The 23205-nt window shown below is 31.7% G+C and overlaps 2 protein-coding genes across 23 annotated transcripts; one reads left to right on the top strand and one right to left on the bottom strand.

The window, feature by feature from the left end:
• Nucleotides 1–11510: 11510 nt before the first annotated feature.
• Nucleotides 11511–14500, bottom strand: LOC107910056 (ACT domain-containing protein ACR6). Of its 22 annotated transcripts, XR_001687453.2 has the most exons (9): nt 14171–14470; nt 13557–13651; nt 13417–13422; nt 13245–13315; nt 12866–12911; nt 12633–12747; nt 12488–12555; nt 12086–12219; nt 11511–11837 (listed from the first exon to the last, which is right to left on the bottom strand). XR_001687453.2 is itself a non-coding variant. In XM_016837801.2 (6 exons), the coding sequence occupies exons 1-5, from the start codon at nt 14263–14265 to the stop codon at nt 12132–12134; spliced, it is 462 nt and encodes a 153-aa protein (XP_016693290.1). In that variant the 5' UTR covers nt 14266–14472; the 3' UTR covers nt 11511–11819; nt 12086–12131. The 22 variants fall into 22 exon arrangements, 4 of the variants coding, with proteins under 4 accessions (XP_016693290.1, XP_016693289.1, XP_016693292.1 ...); XR_005915011.1 differs by having other exon boundaries at nt 12633–12751; nt 13417–13651; nt 14171–14475; XR_005915010.1 differs by having other exon boundaries at nt 13417–13651; nt 14171–14473.
• Nucleotides 14501–17145: 2645 nt separating this feature from the next.
• LOC107910055 (pyrophosphate--fructose 6-phosphate 1-phosphotransferase subunit beta) lies at nt 17146–21950 on the top strand. The gene is made up of 16 exons (XM_016837799.2): nt 17146–17467; nt 17614–17775; nt 17884–18005; nt 18456–18509; nt 18592–18698; nt 18797–18902; nt 19030–19093; nt 19314–19402; nt 19859–19990; nt 20138–20308; nt 20409–20524; nt 20669–20780; nt 20913–20997; nt 21294–21338; nt 21435–21503; nt 21612–21950. Exons 1-16 carry the CDS (start codon nt 17278–17280, stop codon nt 21686–21688), a joined length of 1701 nt encoding a protein of 566 aa, XP_016693288.2. The 5' UTR covers nt 17146–17277; the 3' UTR covers nt 21689–21950.
• Nucleotides 21951–23205: the final 1255 nt, after the last annotated feature.

The raw sequence follows: 23205 nt of genomic DNA, 5'->3' as shown, positions 1-23205 counted from the left end.
TGAGCACTGCATTTTTGGGAAGCAAAAGAGAGTTTGATTCACCACAGGAATCCATAACACAAAGGGAACATTTGATTATATTCATTCTAATATTTGGGGACCATCCAGAGTGCTTTCAAGAGGTGGAGATAATTATATGCTAACACTTATTGATGATTTTTCTAGAAAAGTTTGGTCGTTCTTCCTGAAGCAGAAAAGCGATGTGTTTTTTGTATTCAAGTTTTGAAAAACTATGGTTGAGAAACAGATAGGAAAGCAGATAAAATACCTCCGCACAGATAATGGCTTGGAGTTTTTTCTGATGAGTTTAATGAATTATGTAAATTAGAAGGGAACATGAGACACTTGACATATCATTATACACCACAGCAAAATGGCATTGCAGAACAATCATGGATAATATTCGATGTATGTTGTCAAATGTTAATTTGCCAAAGTCGTTTTGGGCCGAAGCAAGCTCTACTGCATGTTTTTTGATCAACCAATCTCCACCTGTTGCCATTGAGAAAAAGACTCAATAAGAGGTATGGTTTGGTAATCTTGCTAATTATTCTGATTTAAAGATTTTTGGGTGTCTTGCATATGCTCATGTTGATAATGGAAAATTGGAACCGAGATCCCTTAAATGTGTTTTTCTTGGTTATAAGGCTGGTGTAAAAGGATATAAGTTATAGTGTCTTGAAAATAGAAAAGTTTTTATTAGTAGAGATGTTATTTTTTATGAAACTGTTATGCTGCCTAACTTATCTCTTAAAGACTCTTTAAATAAATAATAGCAAAAACAGGTGGAGCTTCCGATTGATCCAGTAACTACAACAGAGTCGACTCTTCAAGATAGTACAGAAATTCAGAAAAGAGTTGTTTCTTCACCATAATATTCTATTGCCAAAAACAGAACTAGAAGAGAAATTAAACCTCTAAAGAGGTATACCGAGGCTGATCTAGTTGCTTATGCTTTAAACTTGGCTGAAGATATAGGTGCAAATCAAGAGCCATCAACTTATTCTGAGGCAGATAGCTGTGAAGACTCAGAAAAGTGGATATTTTCCATGCAAGAAGAGATGGAATCACTCCACAAGAACATAACATAGGATCTTGTAAAGCTTCCTAAAGGTAAGAAGGTTGTTCGTTGTAAATGGGTGTTCAAAAAGAAAGAAGGAACTCCAGGAGTTGAAGAACCCAGATATAAAGCAAGGCTTGTTGCAAAAGGTTACAGTCGAATTCCAGGCGCAGACTTCACAGACATGTTTTCTCCAATTGTGAAGCATAGTTCGATTCGATCTTTGCTTGTTATTATGGCCGTGAATGATTTGGAACTCGAATAGTTAGATGTAAAAACAACATTCTTGCATGGAGAACTTGAGGAGGATATTTACATACAACAATCAGATGATTTTTTAGTCTCAAAAAAAGATGACTATGTTTGCTTGTTAAAAAAGTCACTTTATGGCTTGAAACAATCAGCAAGGTAGTGATACAAGAGGTTTGATTCTTTTATGACTACTCATGATTTGAAAATAAGCATATTTGACAATTGTGTTTATTTTAAGAAAAATAGTGATGGTTCTTTTGTGTACCTACTCCTTTATGCTGATGACATGTTGATAGCAGCGAAAGATAAATGACAGATAAGAAAGGTTAAATCCCAGCTCATTAAAGAATTTGAGATGAAGGATTTAGGAGCAGTAAAGAAGATACTTGGTATGGGGATTCTAAAAGATAGAAAAACAAGTAAATTGTACCTAATTCAGAAAGGGTACATTGAGAAAGTTCTTTGCAAGTTCAATATGCAGAATGCTAAGCCTGTTAGTACTCCTTTAGCAACCCATTTCAGACTTTCATCAGCTTTGTCTCCACAATCAGATGATGAGATTGACTACATGTCAAATATTCCATATTCTAGTACAGTGGGATCTCTTATGTATGCTATGGTTTGTTCACGTCTAGATTTATCATATACAGTTAGTGTAGTTAGTAGATACATGTCGAATCCTGGTAAAGAACACTAGAAAGCAGTTCAGTGAAGTATGTTAGCTCTCCCTTAGGCCTCATTCGGCCCTTAAGGTTAATAAAAGACTCAATGTGCACATTTTATTGAATGTAAATAAAACTAAAAAACTTAATTAAAACATAAAAAAATGCTTCTATTCAAGCTCTTTAAATGTGAAAACTAGTTTAATCTACTACACCGAATCACGGCAGATCAGGGAGTCATCTACTCCAATGCCTAAGAAAAGACATTTCACCAATTGGACTTGATAGACTACATATTAGTCTTTTAATCAGTTTGCTCATTTTTAATTAGACTAAAGACAAGTTTAGGTTTGTCTACTAATACAAGTTGTCTTTCTGTATTACAATCTGACCACCTAATAATGCTTAGAATTAGTTAAACATTTAGACAACCAATGAGTAACATTTGCTTTCATTATGATTTGCATGCAAAAACCATGTGAGGGCAATGTAATAAATGAATTTGTTTTATTAACCAAACTGTTCGAAAAATTAGAAGTGTATATTGACGAAAATACTACACTTAAGGCACCAGATCAACCAAGAACAACTTCTTATAGCAGTATAACATAAACGCAATGTACTCAACATCGCAACATCATACAACCAAACAATAGTGAATCGGAGTTCGAAAACTCACCTAAAGGTTGTTACTGCCATACTAGTTTAGCTTTTCCTTTAACACTAGAGCCTCATTCTTCTTTATTAGCCAAACATCACAACCATATAATGAATCACAATGAAATCATTCATGCATAAGAAAACTATATTCCACTGTTATGAAGAGACATTTCAAAGAATAACTAAAATCTTTAACTTCTTTTTTTTCTCAATTCCGTGAACACATAAAGGTTAGAGAGCTTACCAGTTAAAAAAATTTCCCAATTACTTATGCACAAACTTTAGTTTCTTCCCTCCATACAAATCGTTCCTTAATCCATCTTCTTTACCAGCAGACCAGGGAAAAAAGATAGAAGAAAAAAAATACCAGCAGACCAGGGAAAAAGATAGAAGAAAGAAAATGAAAATAGATACAAAAGAACTTTCCTAGAAATTGACATTCCTTCCACACATATAGTCATCCACTCACGTTCACCAAAACACATTCAATCATTTTCATATTACTATTTATAATTATTTTGTCTCTCACTAAGGATTTCCCGGTTCAAAAGAAATTGAACAAGACTTGAAATCCAACTATTTACCATTCATCCCATCAAATTTTTTTCTAATTTGAACTAGAGCCCACATAACATCAAAATTTTCAACTCAATACTCGAAATCATCATTGGGCCAAACCTCAATTTTTCCTGAGGTGTGATATGTTTGCCTTGTGATATCTTTAAATCATTGGATATAGTTGGCATGCCATATAATTTGAGTACTCACATATGTGTTTGATATTTGAGACATGCTGGAGAGATAAAGAATTGTTGAGCTAAGCTTCATTCATTGAGACATGTTTGGTGTGTTGGAGAGTGTTAGCTTGATGTGTCTCTTTATTTGGGATATGTTAGAATCTTTGAGTCATTAGTGTGTTGGAGATCCATTTATCCAATGTATAGTGTTTTTATACGTGTTTCATAGTCACAAGATGCCAATGTATCATTATTGAGTTATTGAATCATTATTGAGTTATTTAATCTTTGATAATGTTTTTAATTATGGTGTTTAATTGTGGTATTCTTAAGCACTCGCTGAGCTTCGTTAAGCTTACACTCGTGTTAAATATTTTGCAAAGAAAAACTTAATCAAGGAGGGAGAAGTAGGCAAGAAAAGTGATCCATTGAAGGCAACTTGGTTAAGTATGTGTTATTGATTTTAACTCCCTAAATAATTGTAATATAGGATTAGTTTTGTTGGGAATAGACTTTCTAATTTGGTACTGTAAATAGACTTTATGGACTGTTGTTAAGGACTTTTAAATTTGGTTTGTGTTTGATTAATGCTTGTGAGTAATGATTCTAAGGATGCATAGATGTTGATTTAAGTTTTTAGTTAAAGGTAAGCATGATTTTTAGCTAAATAGTGATGTGAATTCTTGAATTGTATTTTGAAAGTTGTGGCAAGTCTAAAATGAGAAAATGGTATAAAGTGAACAAATAAGACCTTTGGAAATGCATGATATGCAAATATGGCATGTTGAGTAAATGATTTTGGAGTTAACACTAACATGATAGCATAACCATTTACTTGAGAGGTCAAATTTTGCTATTGAATATTTTAGTGTAATTGAGCATGTTTTAAATCATGTATGTATGATATATGACATGTTAGAATTGAGAAATAGGCTTAAATGCATGAAATTGTATGTCTAGTATTGAGCCAAAATGTCAAATGCAGGTTGCTGGGCTATTTCTACCGAAATTGCAAACGATGTCATGACTACGTTCGAATGACGTTGCAACGAGGGATCTACGTCAAGATGCCCTTTTTCACATCATCCTGATGAGGGGCCTCCTCCAAATCATGTTGTGATGTGGCGATCATGTTGTCACGACGTGGCACACTGTATGTTTATGTCTTATTTTGTTTTCTTTGCAATCTAGTCCTAGTTTTTATGCAATGTAATTGGATGTCCAAAATGCTATGAAATGATTTGAAATTTTGCATGACTAAGTTTTATATGTATAATTTTGTAGTGCTACTTACAATTTCACAAAATGGTTATTCTGAATATTTTGTTATTTTTACGATTTAGTCCCTAAAACCTAGGGGTGTTCAAATGGTTAGCCGATTGGTTAACTGAATCGAATTAGTATGAACTGAATTAACATAAATTTTTAATTCTTTAATTGTTAACCGAACTAAAATTTTTCAAAAAACATTTAATCGAACTAAAATATTTCGGTCGGTTAATTGTATTAACCGAAATTTATATTTTTTTTATTTTTTTTGGTTAAAACAAGAGTAAAACATATAAAATAAATAAATTGATAATATTCATTTGACTGAATTAACCGAATTAAAACTACATATAATTTGTATTATTAATTACTAAGTTCGATTAATTCGATTAATTACTCGATTTCGAACTGAATTAACTGATAACTGAACTTTCAAAAAAATCATTAACCGACCTCTGGCCGAATTAGATCGGTTAACTGACCGATTAACCGAATTACATCTTTATTCGGTTAATTTGGTTTTAACTGAAATTTGAACACCCTTACTAAAACCTTTGTTTTAAAATTAACCAAGCTTTATTTATTAGATTAAAAATATTGTTTTTAATAGAGTTCTAAAAACTGAATGTATGTTTAATTTGATGTTTATAAATATTTTTGTATGTTGAACGAAAATTATGATTTTACCCTCGGGCGTTGTTTGGATGATTTTGATAGATAAAGCATGTTATTAGGGTTCGTATGACTGTCCATGAATTTTTTATAGTTTGCTATGCATGAAAACCTTGTGGTGTATGTAACACCCCTAACCCCTCTCCGTCGTTGGATTAGGGTCACGAGCATTACTAACAAATCAAAACAAATAATCAATCATAATCAACATGTAAGCTAATCATTAATATTATAATATACAGGGGCAGGTCACGATAATCTAATACTTTCATACTAGAATCTTATACAATCTAATAACGAATCATGCTATGCAATGCTAAACTTGGTCTTCCACTGTCTACACTCTTATCACTGAATTCTAGAAGTTAGTTACATATATGACTATTCCAATTATTAGCATTAGAGTATTGGTCCATACTCCGACTATTTATTTTCTTTATCTTCGATGATGTTAGTAGAATGCACTTAATTTAGGTTTGCTAATACATTCCAATTCAAAGTAAAAGTTACTCTTACATCCCCTATTTCGAGTCTACAGGACTTTAAAAATAGTTTAAAAATAGGTAGGGACTAATTTGAAACAATTCTAAAAATTTTGGGTAATTTTCAAAAATTCCTAAAAATAGGTGACACACAATCGTGTGGCCAATCCATGTGACTCTCGAATTTGAGACACATGGCCGTGTCCTGTGTCCTTGCCCGTGTAACTTACTAACTTGAGACACACGGTCGTGTCTCAGCCCGTATAACTCATTGACTTGGGTCACACGCCCGTGTGTGACACACGGCCGTGTGCACAAAAATGTACCTTAAAACTCAACTTTACCATTTCCTACTTACTTGGGCACTAAGCAACTCAATTACCAACCGTTTAAACTATTCAAAACACGATTAAATATGCCCAAAATATACCAAATTCATCACCTAATATGCCTAACCAATGTACCCTCATTGGTACCACATTTTATATGTTCAAATACATCAAACATTCAAGACTTTCATTCATATCACATTTACTATAATTGAACTAACTTTCCACTCCTAAAGTTGCCAAATTTGAAGCTAAGCACATGTCAAGCATTATGCTAAGCTACCATACCAACATTGCCTTAACTATAACCACATATTTATATACAATTTATCCATCATTTAACTAAGAAACCAAAATATCATCATCATCAACAAGGACTTCCTAGGTACATGCCACTACAAAATAAGATATCAACACACTTGAGCTCGGGATTCGTTGTTGGATACTGAGTCGGCGATAAGTCGAAAAGTACCTAGCCTGCGCACGAAAAATAAAACCGCACACTGAGTAAACTTAGTGGTATTTCTATAATCAGAACAATTTAACTTAATATAAGTAATCAAAATGTGAGAATGAAACAAGAAATATTATGCACTTATGTTTCAAATCAATGATACAAAATTTCCCCATTCTTTATTACATCCTCTAAATTCCACATGTTCAAGTACATATATATCAAAGGCATTTCATATAGCATTTGAATATTTCAACTCATGCAATGCCATGATTCATATCTTTGATAAATACTTGAACCCATTTCAAGTTTCACATCTCATTTCATCATTTCATATCACATTTCTCATCTCATATTCATTTCTCATCTTTGCCAATTCAATATTTCTCATCTCATATTCATTTCTCATCTTGGTCATTTCAATATCAATCACATAAATTATTATTAAAATCCCCCCTATTAACACAACTTAGACTCGAATGGATACACGAATCCAACCAACACACCAATTTGATACCCAGTGCCTCATCGGATAAATCCAAAGTAATAACTACGCCCAACGCTATATAAATTGACACCCAGTGTCTCATCGGTTAAACTGAAGCAAGTTGGCACCCACTGCCTCATCGACTCGAGGTCGAAGAAATCCCTGAACTTTTCCTATCCTATGACATGCCATCTATATTCGACTCAGTTCGATACAGTCAATAGGGTTTCGTTTCGCTTTTCAATACAACAAATGTCTCAATTCTCATATATGCACATAATCACATATAAACATATATTCAATTCAATCTTCATATATTCAATGAATTCATAATATACCAAATCAGTCTATTTCAATTGACTATGAATTCAATTCAATTTCAAGTACAAAAGTACTCACCTCAAATACTTACCATATGCAACAATTCAAAATGCAATAATTTATAACTTAGTTCGGATTATAGAAACACAAACCGTGAATTCCGAGCTATTCGATGTTGATTTTATCCTTCCCTTTTTACTCGAGTATTCAAGTATGACATTAGCTACGAAACAAAACAATTAAATCACATCAATATTACACATTTCAATTTCACATTAAATTTCAAATTTCATGCTATATTTTGCTAATTCTTCAATTTAGTCCCTAAACCTAAACTAATTTTTAACCTTCACATTTAATTTTATATTTTTATAATAATTTCACTCTAAACTATATTTAGCTTCCTCTTTTCCAATTTGACCCTTAATTTTTAATTTTTTACAATTTAGTCCCTATTGCTCAAAATCAACAATTTATTCCACAATTTAGTTCTTTTCCATTTCTAACTTAAAAATATATCTATTTAATCCCTAATACTTAAACTATTCAACAATGTCAACATCTAAAATCTTGAACAATACTAAAAATTACAACATAGGTCGAGTAACCCTAAATACCAGGATTCCAAAAATATAAAAATTACAAGGAAACGACTAAATTGCACTAACCAATTTAAACTTGAACCCCTTAGCCGTGCGCCCCTTTCTTTCTCGTCTTTCTTTCTTTTCTTTCTTCCTTTTCTATTAGTTTTGCATGCAATTCTCTTTCCACTTTCTTTATTCTTTCGTTTTATTATATTTTCATTTGATTATTATAACATATATTATTTATTATAACATATATATAATAAGTTAACATATATAAATATATATAAAATCATCATTAATGCCGTCCACTTTAATGAAATAAAAGCATAATTGCTTCTTTAGCCTCTTTAATTTATTTCAATTTATAATTCAACTTTTAACTAATACGCGATTTAATCCTTGTACTTAAATAATTCCTAATTTCACGAAATTTACTTAACTAGAATCTAATTCTCTACTAACTAACCTTGTAAATATTTAATAAAAATATTTCCGGGTTCGTTTCACGGGAACAGAGTCCCGAATCTCACTTTTCGACACCCTTGACTATCGGGTTATTACAGTGTACGTGGTCTGTAGTGTGGTCACGTTAGTGACTAATGTGACATTTCAGATTCGGATCGGACCATCTCGACCAAGTTTGTGGCGCCACAACATGGGCTAGCTAAATCAAGCTTACATTATCATAAATCTATAAAAATTATAAAAAATCATAAATCTATAAGTGTTCGAATGTTGAAGTTAAAACTTTAGGTTTTCTTTCTTCAATGGACGTCAAGGGAAAAATAAAGGAGGAAGATGACACTTCCATCCACTCATTTAACATATATACTATGTTTAAAGCTTAATTAATTTCATTTAATTAATCTAATCATGGTTTAATTTAATTAAACTATTCACTAATCATACTTAGAGCAGAGATGTCATCATCATCCACTATTTCTCATTTAAAAATGGTTTATTTACCATTGGAGACATTTGGTTAATTGATATTTAAATCCTCAAGCCTATAGTGATTGAGCTTTTACAATTTAGTTTTTGAGCTTTAATTAACTATTTTATAGACGAAATTACTTGTCTATTCTTTAGCATATTTTCATATTAACTATGTAAATACTCCTATTTTATATTTACGGACTCGATTTATGAAAATGAGATTCTGAAATCACATTTTCTGATACCACTGAAAATTGGTTCGTTAAACAAATTGTTTGTCAATGACCTTCAATAACTCTTTGACATTTTTATGTTTTCCAACTGAACTACGTATACTATCATAAATTTTTGTCTTTGTGAACATCATACTAAGGCAATTAGATCGCTCCCATAGTTCATAAAGAGCAATTTCAGCTTGAGAGCTAATAGCAACAGGTGTTGGTGGTTCATCTTTACGAATAGCGTAATCAATGTCCATCCACCCTAAATGAAAAATAATTCTCTCCTTCCAAATTTTATAGCTATCACCGTTTAAATCGAGTATGTCACATTTTGATATAAAAAAAATTCAGAGGTCACATTATTGCATAAAACAAATTATAAAAATATTAAGGTAAATAATCATACATCATATTATACCAATGTATAAAATGTAAATAATGCTGCAAAAATATGAATCCTAAAACAAGTAAAAACTGAGTAGGGCTAATTCCTATTTAAAGAGTCGTATTTAAACTTAATAATGAAATTATTATATTATATTCCTGTTCTTAACTCCTGTGGGTAGATTAAAAAAATATAATATTTCATCCTAATTAATCATATAAATATAAAAACCTGATGCATTAAATGGGGAAATTTCATTTTCTTCATCTTCAACCTTTAATTGGGTCAATCCAACCTAATTGAAAATTTGAACTTTTGTTCAAAAGTGCTTTTTGACCCAAAAACACTTTTAAAAAGCATTGCTAAACCAACTCTTAGACATGATACAAAAAAAAACATACTTAATCGAATTGAACCGAACCGATCTCTTGGTTGAAAAGCATTATTAAACTATCTCTTAGACATGATACAAAAACAATGAACTTACTTAAATTAAACCAAACCGATTTCTTGGTGGCGAAAGTGATCCTTCAAACCATCATTAATGCTATTAAAGATAATGATATTTTAAGAAAAATACCAAAAGGGCTCTAGCAAAATAACAATATCAAGGGATAAAATCATATGGCATACATGGTAGAAAATCTATAAACAATATTAAATATCTCTAAATATTTTATGTAAAATATAAATATGCTCAAAAATATTAAAACATGGAAAATTAATTAAAAGTGGAAGAGAAATTTAATTTTCAACCATTGTGTTTATTTTTATGTGTATCGATTCTTTTATACTCTTAAACAATTCACTTAGTTGATATATGTTTCTACAAATCGTCGAGCATAGGAATTTCTTCACAACTTTTGTATATATAGGCATGCATATGCATGTTTTCTCATAAAAAAAACGTCTTGCATTCATACAGTTTATGCTTCTTCACAACATGTACATTTTAGTTACATCATAACCATCATTAATAATGTTTTTAATTAACATAATTTAAATTAATAAATAACAAGAAAATATTTGAGAGTTTATATATACGGAACACTTAGGGCACGTTTGGTTCGCTGTAATGGAATAGAGGCGTAATAGTATTCTTATGTTTGGTTGAATGGAATGGAGGTGTAATAGCATAAGAAAAAAAGCTAAAATGACTAGAATACCCTTAGCAGAAATTTGTTTAGATAAATGATTATTGTTATTAAATTTTAATAAGATTATTAATATCAGTAATAAATAATTTAATCATATTTTAACATAATTATTATTAAATATAATTTAATAAAAATATATAATTTAATAAAATTCTTAATATTAGATATTCTTAATATTAAATTACTAAAATCATAATATATAATACTATAAAATATAATTTAACATAATTATTATTAAATATAATTTAATAAAATTCTTAATATTAAATATATTCTTATATGAATTTACTAAAATCATAATATATAATACTATAAAATATAATTTAAAATAATTATTATTAAATATAATTTAATAAAAATATATAATTTAATCTAAAGTTTGAATGTGTATTTACCTAGCAAAAATCAACGAACTCTCGTGTAACTATAACCTTAATAATATATGATGTATAATTAATATTTCGTGACTAATTAATAGCATAGAGATAAATATAGTAATGACGAATTTATAGTATACGATTAAAATGCTAATAATTTATAGTATACAATTAAAATATTATAAATAAAATAATAGTAAATGATATATAAGATAAATTAACATATAAATAATTCATATATTTAGAATGAATAAAGATAAATTTAGTGTGATAAAATACAACATTACTTTGAAATCAAGGTTGCGAATTAGTTTCGTGCAAGCTTTTCCAAATGCTATATTAATGATATTGAACAAGTAGTAATGTAAAGCTCTTTTCTTATATCCTTCAAATACTTTAACTGATTTCTCCATTTATCAGCAAAATAAAAGCCATTCTGATCAGCAAAACAACTTCCAAATATAGCATTTGATCCAGTCATCCTCATAAACAAACAAGTCAACCCCCTATTACAAGCCTCAGTTCCCAATAGGCAATAGGAGAAAAACAAGATTCCAGTGGCAACATAATTCCAAAATATATAAACATGCATTTAAAAACTTTTAGATCAAACATCAAATTTACTGGCAATGTTGCAACAAAGCTGCTTCACCGCTTCAAAGTTGTTATCGTCAAGGGAGAAACTGCTCAGTCTATTAACCATGGCATCCTCAGTAACTTGATCAAATTGGTACCTATTCCTGAACAACAAGTAGCCCCCATATTCCCAGGCTGAGATGGCATGAGAGGCTACACAAGTTTTTTGTTGGATGGATTAAAATTAATCCATCAATAAGTTTTCAACAATATTGAATCCTCTAATTTGACATCAGTTTTCTAAAAATACTTAATAAAAATGTACAGGTCCATACTTCTCAACTAAAGAACACTTTATTGTAGGTTATTTTAAACGAAGTAACTTGTGAGCAGAAAACAAGCTTATTTTCACGATGGAATTATACAAAATGTTCATACATCAAAAGATCATGTCTACTAACCTCAAACTGATAACTCAAACAACAATTTGTTCAGTCATGACTTGCTTTAGCCATATGGATTATGGATTGTCAACAATGACTTCACTACATGCTTCATGTATCTCAGAGCAGACTGCAACATTGCCCTAGCTTTCCTATCAAGAGTGCAACCAGACAAAATCATCTCTTCATATACAGCTGGGACCTTAATCCAAACCACACAGAGTATCTTTAAATAACAAAACATAGATGTTACAATTGTAAATAGATGATGCATGTAATGCATTACGTTAAGAGCAACTGATGCAGAAGCAGAATTGATCAAACCAATACCACAAATCTGTTTGATCTTTCAACGTTTTTTAGTGGACAGGAAAACTAGATTATTTGACTTTGAACAATAAGGATGAGGTAAGTTCTTACACTCTGAATATAGTCCATAACTTCCTTATCTCTGATTTTGTTGCCATCATTGTCAACAACATTAAAGACTGAAACATACAAGTAACTAGTTAACCCGGGGATTTAACATACAATTCAAGCAGGTTTTAAGAAAAAAAACCCTTACCATCCATAAACCATCCTCCATCAGATGATATGTATGCCTTTGTTATTGTAAGATTCATATCTGTAAGCACTTGGACAACTTCCAGGAGAATCCCATGTTTGTTGACACTGTCAACCTAACTAGCAAAATTCATATTTAAACCATTATAGATATGTTGATAAACAGAGATCTAAGGAACTAATTAGCCACATAAGATAACCTAATTACAGCAAAGGCAGAGGCAAGAAGCTTACCTGGATAACAGTGGCATCCTCACAAGCATTGTTGTCAATCACAACTCTGTAACAAAAATAAGCATACATCTCATATTAACCCTACTTTTTTTTAAAGAAGAGAGGGGAGGGGTGAGGGATAGTTAGATCTCTGCAAGATGCAAGTTTATAGTTGTTTCAATAGATGGTGACTTACAACCGCGATTCAAATCTCCAATAACTATAATCAAATGACTCAACATAGTCATATACGGAGAAAGAATACAAAACAGCAAAAAGCAAAGCTAGCATGCAACTGATCCAAATGGCTATCTATACAAAGGCAAAGAAAATATTATATGTGATGCAGAAAAGCAAAGGGCTATTATCTCGTTCTCATAACAGGAAGGACATGTTATACCTTATGAAACTTGTCAACAAGGATAAGAGCTTTCATAAGTGTGGTATATGTGACAACGTCTGGTTTCACACCTTGTATATAAATTGAACCAGATAATAGTGTCATAATTATGACCTAAAAGAATAGTACCAATAACTTCAAGGCAAGCAAACGAATGTAACAGGGTACTCACGTTTTCCTTCATATATTGCAACACAGCAAATGCCTCAACAAAGCAAATGAAATGTGTGTGCGTGCGTGCAATAAAACTAATGAGATATCAAGTTTCAGCAGTAGGAGATAGATCTACAAGCTATGAACAAACTTACTTACCTGAAGAAACAAAAAACTCTTTTTGCCAGAATCAGAAATCATCAGATTATATTGAATGTTCTTTTCCTCTAACTGAAAACATATCACAGAAATAGCTGCAGCCAGAAAACAGATTATAAGGTGCTTCTGAAGTTACTTTTTTACTCTCCAAAAAGTTCTTTTTGACGTCCAAAACACTTCTAAAAGGGATTTTGAAGTGAAACCAAAAAACAGATTATAAGGTGCTTCTCAAAGAAGTGCTGTCGTCTGTGTGAAACATGCTGGAAAAATAAAATGAAAATAGAGACCAAAGGCTGCCGCCCGCGCCTGGGCCTGGGCAGCGAGAAGTTAAGGTAATTCATAGTCCCTTACCTGGCATATGGAATTTGTTGATCAGGATATTATGGGATATTTTATGCTATCGAAAAAAGAAAAATGATGAAGAACTAAAAGTGGATAACTGTTGCTTCTTAGAGATCTAACTAAAACGATTCTAGCATCTCTTTCTAGGCTTTTATTTTTGGAACACATGTTGATTTCCTCTTCCTGCATGTTATAAACTAAAACAACAAACTCATGCAGACCATGACCGTAGCTGCAGTTTGAGAGCAAAAGAGAGTTAGAAACCAGTTTACCTTTCAGTTGCAGTAGCTTGGAAACCCACCAACTGAGAGCAAGCGAAAGAGTGACAGAGAGAAAAAGAAAAGAAAAGGTTGAGAAGGACAAGCATAAATTGTCTTGTAAAGAAAAAGAAAAGAAAAGGTTGAGAGACAGAGGGAGCAAATCGGTAGAAACCCCAAGCTAGAAGGAAGGAACAGAAGACGGAAAGGGGTCGATCGGGAGGATAAAACAGGGTATAAAACTGAAGCAGCACCTAAACTGAGCAAAAGGAAGAGATTAGAAATCGGTGGATTTTTGGGATTAGGTATGTAATGTAATAGACCCGTATTAGCAATACACTGAACCAAACAAAGGATTAAAGGGGAATTAACAAAGGATTAAAGGGGAATTAAGTGAGGCCCACGAAATAGAGGTGTAATGGCTATGCTAATACACCCAACCAAACATGGCCCACGAAAAAATGTTTAAAGGTGTTAAAAAATCCTAAAACTTAAAAAAAAAAACTAATTAAGTCCCTCTCTTTTTTTTTTCCACTTAATTGAGCATTTGAACTTTCAAAATATATCAAAAAGGTCCTCAAACTTCTTCAAAAAAAAATTAAGCTCTTGCTTTTTTTCACTCAATTGAGTACTTAAACTTTTAAAATGCATCAAAAAGACCCTCAAAATTTTAAAACAAGCAATTAATCCCCTGCTCTTATTAATAATTAGAAAAAAAATTATAAAATAATAAAATAATAATCAATTTTAGAAAAATTATTAAATTTTAATAAAAATATAAAAAATTACAATTTATTAAAAATTACAATTTTTTATAAAAATCATAAAAAATAAAAAATTGAAAATTTTTATAAAAATCATAAAAAAATTAATGACCCCTAATTTTTTTCAATTAAAGTCATCACATGGTGCAACACAGTGTGACATGTATGAAAGATGATAAAAAAGAAGAAGTAAAAATCAATAAAAGTTATAGAAAAATTATAAAATGCTTCTTTTTGTACAATAAATTTTTTTATAAATTTTTTCACGAAATTTATATTTCTTTACATTATATATATAATTTTTACGACTTTATAAAATTTTATAATTTTTTTATATTTCTATATGTTTTATAATTTTTTTTATGATTTTTATATTTTTTTTCTAATTTTTAATATTTGAATTTTTTAATTAAAATTTAATAATATTGATTTAAATTTTTATAATTTTTAATAAAAGCAGGGTCTTAATTGTACTTTTTGAAAAAGTTTAAGAGTCTTTTTAATACATTTTGAAAGTTCAAGTACCCAATTAAGTAAAAAATAAGTAGGGGCTTAATTGTTTTTCTGGAAAAGGTTTGAAGGCCTTTTTTAATACATTTTGAAAGTTTAAGTACCCAAATGAGTAAAAAAAACAAAAACTCAATTACTTTTTTAAAAAAAGTGTGAGGGCTTTTTGCGAAAAACAAAAATCTTGCAAGTGTGTAGAAGATGAAAGCACCTGGTAATGACAGAAAGGTGGAGCAATATGTTATTCTTTGAGTTAGAGGGTGTAGCCCTACGCCCTATACGTAAAACTTTTCAGATTTGAGCACTTGGGGACATTTCTGGTTCCAATTTGTCACTAAAAATACTATCATTTAGGTTTGATTTAGTAAATCATTCGATCTTGCGTGCACTGAGATTGCTTTGCTAATCATATTTTATGGTTAAATGGGGATAGCAGACACCTTAAGCAGAAAAAGCCACATCCTTTTAGGTGGAGATGGGCATAGCAGTGGGGTTTGGGGACTCCAATTTGCACTTTCTTTTGGTTTTAGATCACACCCTCCTAACCCAATACCGAACTCAACAATTACAGGTAAGACCCAATCTGTTGGGCCGGACTCCATTTCGTATTTGTAGATATTTTAGGATGATTCCAGTGAATATTTATGAACAAGCAAACACTTGTATAATGAAATATGAGAAAATTTGAAGCAAAACAAAACACACACACAAAAAAAAAAAAAATTGAAAAAGGAATATGAGAATATGCTTTCCCATTTCCCACCTAACCAAAAAAGTTAGGTTATTCGAGGCTACACTCCATCTCCATATCATAGTTCTAGTATTCATATCTTCATGGTATATTTTTAAAGATTCTTTTTACTATAATTAACTTAGAGGGTGTAAAAATTAAAATAATTTTATATATTTCTATAATTATTTATAGGATTAATATTTTAATGATTTATTAATATAATTATATTTATCATGTATGTAAATTTTTTGAATTGACCCGATATTTTTATCATATCGATCTAAAATGCTCTATATATTAATATACATTCAACGATTGAATTTGTTTTACATAAAGCAAATACATCAAATTTGACATGTATAATCTATATAAATAGACCATGAAATATCAGAATTGAATCGTTAAAATATTAATCATATAAATAATTACAAAAGTATGTAAAACAAATGGGTGGTTCTCTCTCGTATATAAACTTTTTTCTGTAATGAGTTTTAATATTTTTCGTGTTTTGATTAGAGATGATAATAGGTAACGGATATTCAATATTTGCAAATATCATATTTATTTTAGATATTTTAATTACTATTCACATTGCATATATTAATAATTAAATATTCATTATTTATTAATGAATAATCAAATTGACTTTGCTCAGTAAAAAATAGATTTAAATATTTGAATGCAGGCAGAAAATTGGAAAATTTGAGGATGGTTTAATTAAATTTTCACATATTTAATTTATTATATATTACTTAAATTATTTAACATATGGGTCATCGTATTACTCATGTTTATCGTGCCTCTGCCTCCTTTCTGCTATGATTTCATCCGTTACTGGATCCTGAAAGTATTTGATTCTTTGTCGTTTCGCTGGTAAATTCCTAAAATACCACCGATTTCAATGGGCAAACAGATACCTTTTCAGGGGCGGAGTCTCCCAAGAGCCCAAATATGTAACCTGAAATGACACTACTACCCTTCTTTTTTGACTTAAAAGCGACTCAGGACAAATCTGATAGATCCACGCCACGCTTGAATCACTACTCACTAGTCGACTCGCAACTGATAGGACTGAGTTAGGTATAACCACCAAAAAAAATTTACTAAGTAAAAAAGAGATGGCTCCCTCTTTTGTAACTAACGGCGGTGTGGCCGCCGTTAAAACGACTCCGTTCGCAGGACGTCTCGCCTCCGTTTACAGCGAGGTCCAAACGAGTCGTATCGACCACGCTCTTCCTGTACCTTCTGTTCTCAGAAGCCCCTTCAAAATTGTCGATGGTCCCGCTAGTTCCGCCGCCGGCAACCCTGGTTCTTCTCTCTTCACTTCTTTATTCATCTTTTTCATTTTCGATCTAGTTTCTTTTTTTCTTTTTGTAATTTATCTGCATAATCATGCAAGTAAAACAATAGTATATAGCTCAGTTCACTGAACTGGCAGATTTGTTTCTTGGCAGATGAGATCGCAAAGCTGTTTCCGAATATGTTCGGGCAACCCTCGTCTATGCTGGTGCCGAACGGAGTAGACAATATTGGATCTGATCAGAAGCTAAAGATCGGCGTCGTTTTGTCTGGAGGGCAGGCACCTGGAGGTCACAATGTGATTTGCGGAATTTTCGGTTAGTCTTTTTTTTCTCAATTACATCGTTTAAATAACATTGCATGTTACTTTAGAATTACGATACTTGTGCTAATGGAAATAAAATTTTTTCCCTTTGGAATGAAAGATTACTTGCAGGAGCGTGCTCCAGGTAGCACTTTGTATGGTTTTAAGGGTGGTCCTGCTGGGATCATGAAGGGAAAATACGTAGAATTGACTGCAGATTATATTTACCCTTACAGAAATCAGGTATTATTTGCTAGTATTTACAGAAATGTTAGTGTCAGGAAGCAAAAGAAAATAGTAACCAAATGAAGCCTTAAGATCCTTTTTGAATTTTAGCAGCGCGTGCTTAAATATTAATAGTGTTTGGTAGTAACTATGGCTTTTGGGAATTTTGATGATTTTGAAATTTCTACATTATTATCATGTGAAAAGTTGGTGCGAGTATATGATAAAGTAGCTTCTGCTTAATGTTCCTCTTGTTGGTAAGAACAATTTAAACAGTGTGAAAGAGAAGCATGGCAGTGTTTCATGCCACCTGCATTATAGGCTGTGTTATTTCCATATTAGTAAGGTTTTGTTGTCTGTTAACTATGCATATTATTATTAATTTTAACTTTGCGTCTATACATTACAACATATGCACTGACCGGTAAAGCAAAGATCCTAACAATTGTGTTTACTTATTCTAACCAGGGTGGCTTTGATATGATCTGTAGTGGGAGAGACAAGATTGAAACTCCTGAGCAGGTAAGGTTACATCTGTATTTCATTCTACTTATTGAGTTTTTATCAACTAATAATTGCTGAATAAAGTTGGTACGATTTTCAGTTCAAGCAAGCTGAAGAAACAGCAGCAAAGCTTGATCTGGATGGGCTTGTTGTTATTGGTGGGGATGACTCAAACACAAATGCTTGCCTTCTTGCTGAAAACTTCAGGTACAGTCAGAGAAATTTTGTATTGTTGATATATATTGTTGCTGATGGAAAGTATGTATACCATATTACTTTACTTGCTTCTTCAATTTGCCAATTAGGAGTAAAAATCTGAAAACTCGAGTGATTGGATGCCCAAAAACCATCGATGGTGATTTGAAATGCAAAGAGGTTCCTACAAGTTTTGGGTTTGATACTGCTTGCAAAGTAAGGCTTCTGCGTTCACATTTTATAGGTCTTTATTTTAACATTTGTGCAAGTATTTATTATACACCCTTTTGTTGTATATGCCACTGCGTTAGATATATACTCATGTTTGCTTATCTTCTTATAGATATATGCTGAAATGATTGGGAATGTCATGATAGATGCACGATCAACTGGAAAATATTATCATTGTGAGTGCTTAAAGCTTTCAAATTTCATGAACCTTTTGAAAGGGTTCATACCTATGTTCATGAATGATTGACTACTTTTTTAATCAGTGTTCATTTATACCACTAAAACACGTGTCTGTTTACCTTTCAAATTAGATTAGGATTGAAATGACCTCTCTGCCCCTTGCTCTACTGTTGTTATTTATGTTGGTAACAATGTTCAATTCATCTGTCTCTGTAGTTGTACGGCTCATGGGACGTGCAGCTTCACACATTACTTTGGAGTGTGCTTTGCAGACTCATCCTAACATTACTATTATTGGAGAAGAGGTATTTTATAGATCATTCATCCTAGACCACTCTTATTGGAGAAGAGATATTCTATAAACCATTCTTATGTATCTGACAGTTTTTGGTACTTGTAAGCAATAAGTTTGAAGAAGGTTTATGTTTTGATTGTTTTAGGACATTCTTTTTGTATATTATCAAGTATGCTCTTTATTTGTGTGTTAAGTTTTAGGTTTTCTAATGATTACTTGAAGATAAAATGGTTGGTAATAGTTTATACGGGCTATGTTGCTTTCCAACTCTTCATTTTTCTTAAGTACATGTAGCCAATACATATTTGGATATGGGTACGAGGGTAATTCTTCAAAAATATATGAAAACTTGAAAAAAATATCGGCATATATCCAACATCAGCACAACACCAAAGTAACAGGCTCTGTAGATGCTTTATAAAAGCTTTCTGTACAGATTCAAAGGTATTCAGATTACATGTTGCAGGTTGCTGCCAAGAAGCTGACCCTTAAAAACGTAACAGACTACATGGTTGATGTCATTTGCAAACGTGCTGAACTTGGTTATAACTATGGAGTTATTCTCATTCCTGAAGGTCTTATTGACTTCATTCCTGAGGTACTGTTGGTCATCAGCTGGTCTCTTTTGTCAGATTGAATAGATTGTTCTCACAAAGGTTTTGTAGTTAGGAAATCTATTGCTTTGCTATTCACAAACATCTGTGTGTACTACTTGACTGAGATGTATGCTTTTGTGTACTTCCAGGTCCAGCAGCTTATTGCTGAACTTAATGAAATTCTGGCACATGATGTTGTTGATGAAAATGGCCTATGGAAAAAGAAACTTACCGATCAATCTCTGAAGCTTTTTGAGTTCTTACCTCAAGCAATTCAAGAACAATTGATGCTTGAAAGGGATCCCCATGGAAATGTTCAGGTATTTACTTTGCAAGGATGTTCCTCTGCTTGTCTTTGTTGCTGTAGTTTTTTGTGGCTTCCAAATTCACAATGTTTATTTCTGTTATATATGCTATTAGGTTGCCAAAATAGAAACAGAGAAAATGCTCATTCAAATGGTTGAAACCGAATTGGAAAAGAGGAAGCAGGAAGGTTCTTATAAAGCCAATTTTAAAGGACAGTCACACTTCTTCGGGTACTAATCATGTTAAGAAATGTCGTTTTTTTGTAGGTTTAAGCCTTAGTGCTGAGTGACTAGACCAATAAAGTGTATTCTTGTGGAATCAATTACTTGTTTCATGTTGGTGACATCTTTCCTTATCTGATTTATAATTTGCAGATATGAAGGTAGGTGTGGTTTGCCTACTAACTTTGATGCATCATACTGCTATGCTTTGGGCTATGGTGCTGGTGCTCTCCTCCACAGTGGAAAAACCGGATTGATATCATCAGTTTGTTTTGATCCCTTTTTCTGTCTTCTTGCACCTTCCTATCCTTTTCCTTTTGGGTTATATTGATATTCAATTGCCCTTTTAAATTTAATGCACTAATTGTTTTGTTTTTTCATATTGTAATGTCCACAGGTAGGAAATTTGTGTGCCCCAGTTGAAGAATGGACTGTTGGAGGGACTGCCCTTACATCAATGATGGATGTGGAGAGGAGGCATGGTATTGTTAACTCTTCAGCCTATCACATCAATTGACTTTGTCTTATAGAACTTCCATTTCTTATTTCCTTTGTTATTTTATGCTGGTGAAGAAACTCTTTGAGTGCACTTGACTTCCTCATCATGTATTTAGTGGCATCTGCATGGCTGCTTTGAATGTGTAAAATGTAATTTAGAACAAAAACATCAACCACATTATAGTAATGAAATTATCTTCACCTTCTCGTATGCATGTTTCTTTCTTTACATTTCTTGTCAGTAATTCTAGTACTTCATTAACTTTGAAATGTTTTGCAGGTAAATTCAAGCCTGTTATCAAGAAGGCAATGGTAGAATTGGATGGTATGATTCAGCACATTTGTTGTTTTGCAAATTTTGTGTATTAAATGCTATTCTAGATCATGATGCCATGATTTATTTGTTGTGATGATTATGCAGGTGCACCATTCAAGAAATTTGCTTCCTTGCGGGAGGAGTGGGCCAGTAAAAACTGCTACATTAGTCCTGGTTGGTGTCTAATTTTGTACATGTCACATTCTTTTTCTGTGTCATTGGATGCGGTATTTTTTAAATCCAGTTGTCTTTAATTTTGTCGTTGTTGTATTTTGATATCAGGTCCTATTCAATTTGTTGGGCGAGCTTCTAATGCAGTTAACCACACACTGCTCCTTGAACTTGGTGCTCAAGCTTAGAGGTATCGATTAAAAAAACTGCTTTCATAGAAGCTTCAATGTCTAGAGATAGCAAGGCAAACTTAATATAGTTTGTTTTACTTGTGAAGGTCTTGTTTTATATTTTGTTGAGGTTTTTGGACCATAAATTAGCTTATCTATGGATTTTGAAGCTCTAAGAACCTCCTACTAAATATTGCTTCATGAACTTGTTCCTGGAATTGAGTTTGAATTGTTTCAGTTTTCCTTTAGTTTTTATTGATGAATGAGCCACTATTGTCAATGCCCCACACTGTAACTAATGCAACCGAAGGCCTCTTTTTATCTCTGAACCGATGTGCAGCAAGTTCATCTAATAATATAGGGTCTGAAATAACTTCTATGAAGCAACTGCTTTTACAATAGGTAGAATAGTTTGGATATAATGGAGGAGATTTGATGTAATTCAGTTCTCTTGAAGTTTGATATTTTTGGATGTACATTTAAAGGAATATGACTTTTCAAGGTAATAAAATTGAAAAGTTTAGCATATGAGATGGACCATACTCCTCTTCCTCACAAATCGCAGTCAATTTATTTGCAGAACAGAGTAGACTAGGATGAGAAAACTTAGCTTCTATGTGGTTCTCCCTATGTGTTACTATAGATTACGTTATTTTCTGTACTTTTTTACGGAGAGGTGCGTCTCATAGAGGCTGAAAGCTGTTACTGGATGACGAGCGAGCCCCCTGAAGTTTCAGAAACCAATCCATCTAAAATCTAAACATACATTTCGCTATCATAGCTTAGACCTCCGTTTATCTTACACGAAGTAACTGGCGGTTACTGTTAGCGTAATTGTACAAACATTAATGTAGCGTCTGGTTTACAATATTTGAAGTTATCTGAAAATACATTCCTATACCTTGAATAGTTTAAAGATTTGATAGTGTAAGATGATGTTAATATCATCTTTTACTTGGCTTTTATCTTTCATTCTGTTGATGATACGACTTAATTTATAATCACTTGAATTCATTTTACTTTCTTTTTTCCTTCAACTATCCATAACCTTTTTTTCACCTGTAAAGAGGAGAATAAAATGCATTTGAGCATGTGTCAATGTCAATTGGTAACATTTCTACTATATTTATTATTTATTTATTTGACTCATTAAAAAAATTACCATTTAGTCTATTATATTATGCTTGAAATACTATTGTTTTTATAACAATTTTATCATTTTTTATTTAAATTTTTCCTTAGACCATCACTGATAAATGTTTTAATAATTATTTTTTATTCTTTCCTTTTTATGAAAAGAGAAGCCTAGCTTATCTCCTACAATTTTAGTTTATATATTTTCAAAAGATGGAATTAATTTAATGTGTAAACTAAAATAGAATAAGTTTCAATTCCTGTGTCGAAAAATAAAATGCAAATTTTACGAGGATAATTTAATAAAATAGAATTTTAGGGTATATTTTATCTCATTAGCAAGTAAATTCTTACATCAAATATATTCGATTATATGCTATGTAATTTCACATTTTCACAAT

This window comes from Gossypium hirsutum, chromosome D06 (genome assembly GCF_007990345.1).
Source record: "Gossypium hirsutum isolate 1008001.06 chromosome D06, Gossypium_hirsutum_v2.1, whole genome shotgun sequence".
Classification (NCBI taxonomy): domain Eukaryota; kingdom Viridiplantae; phylum Streptophyta; class Magnoliopsida; order Malvales; family Malvaceae; genus Gossypium; species Gossypium hirsutum.
Note: the sequence above shows the minus strand (reverse complement) of the source record. Positions and strands in the feature narration are given on the sequence as shown.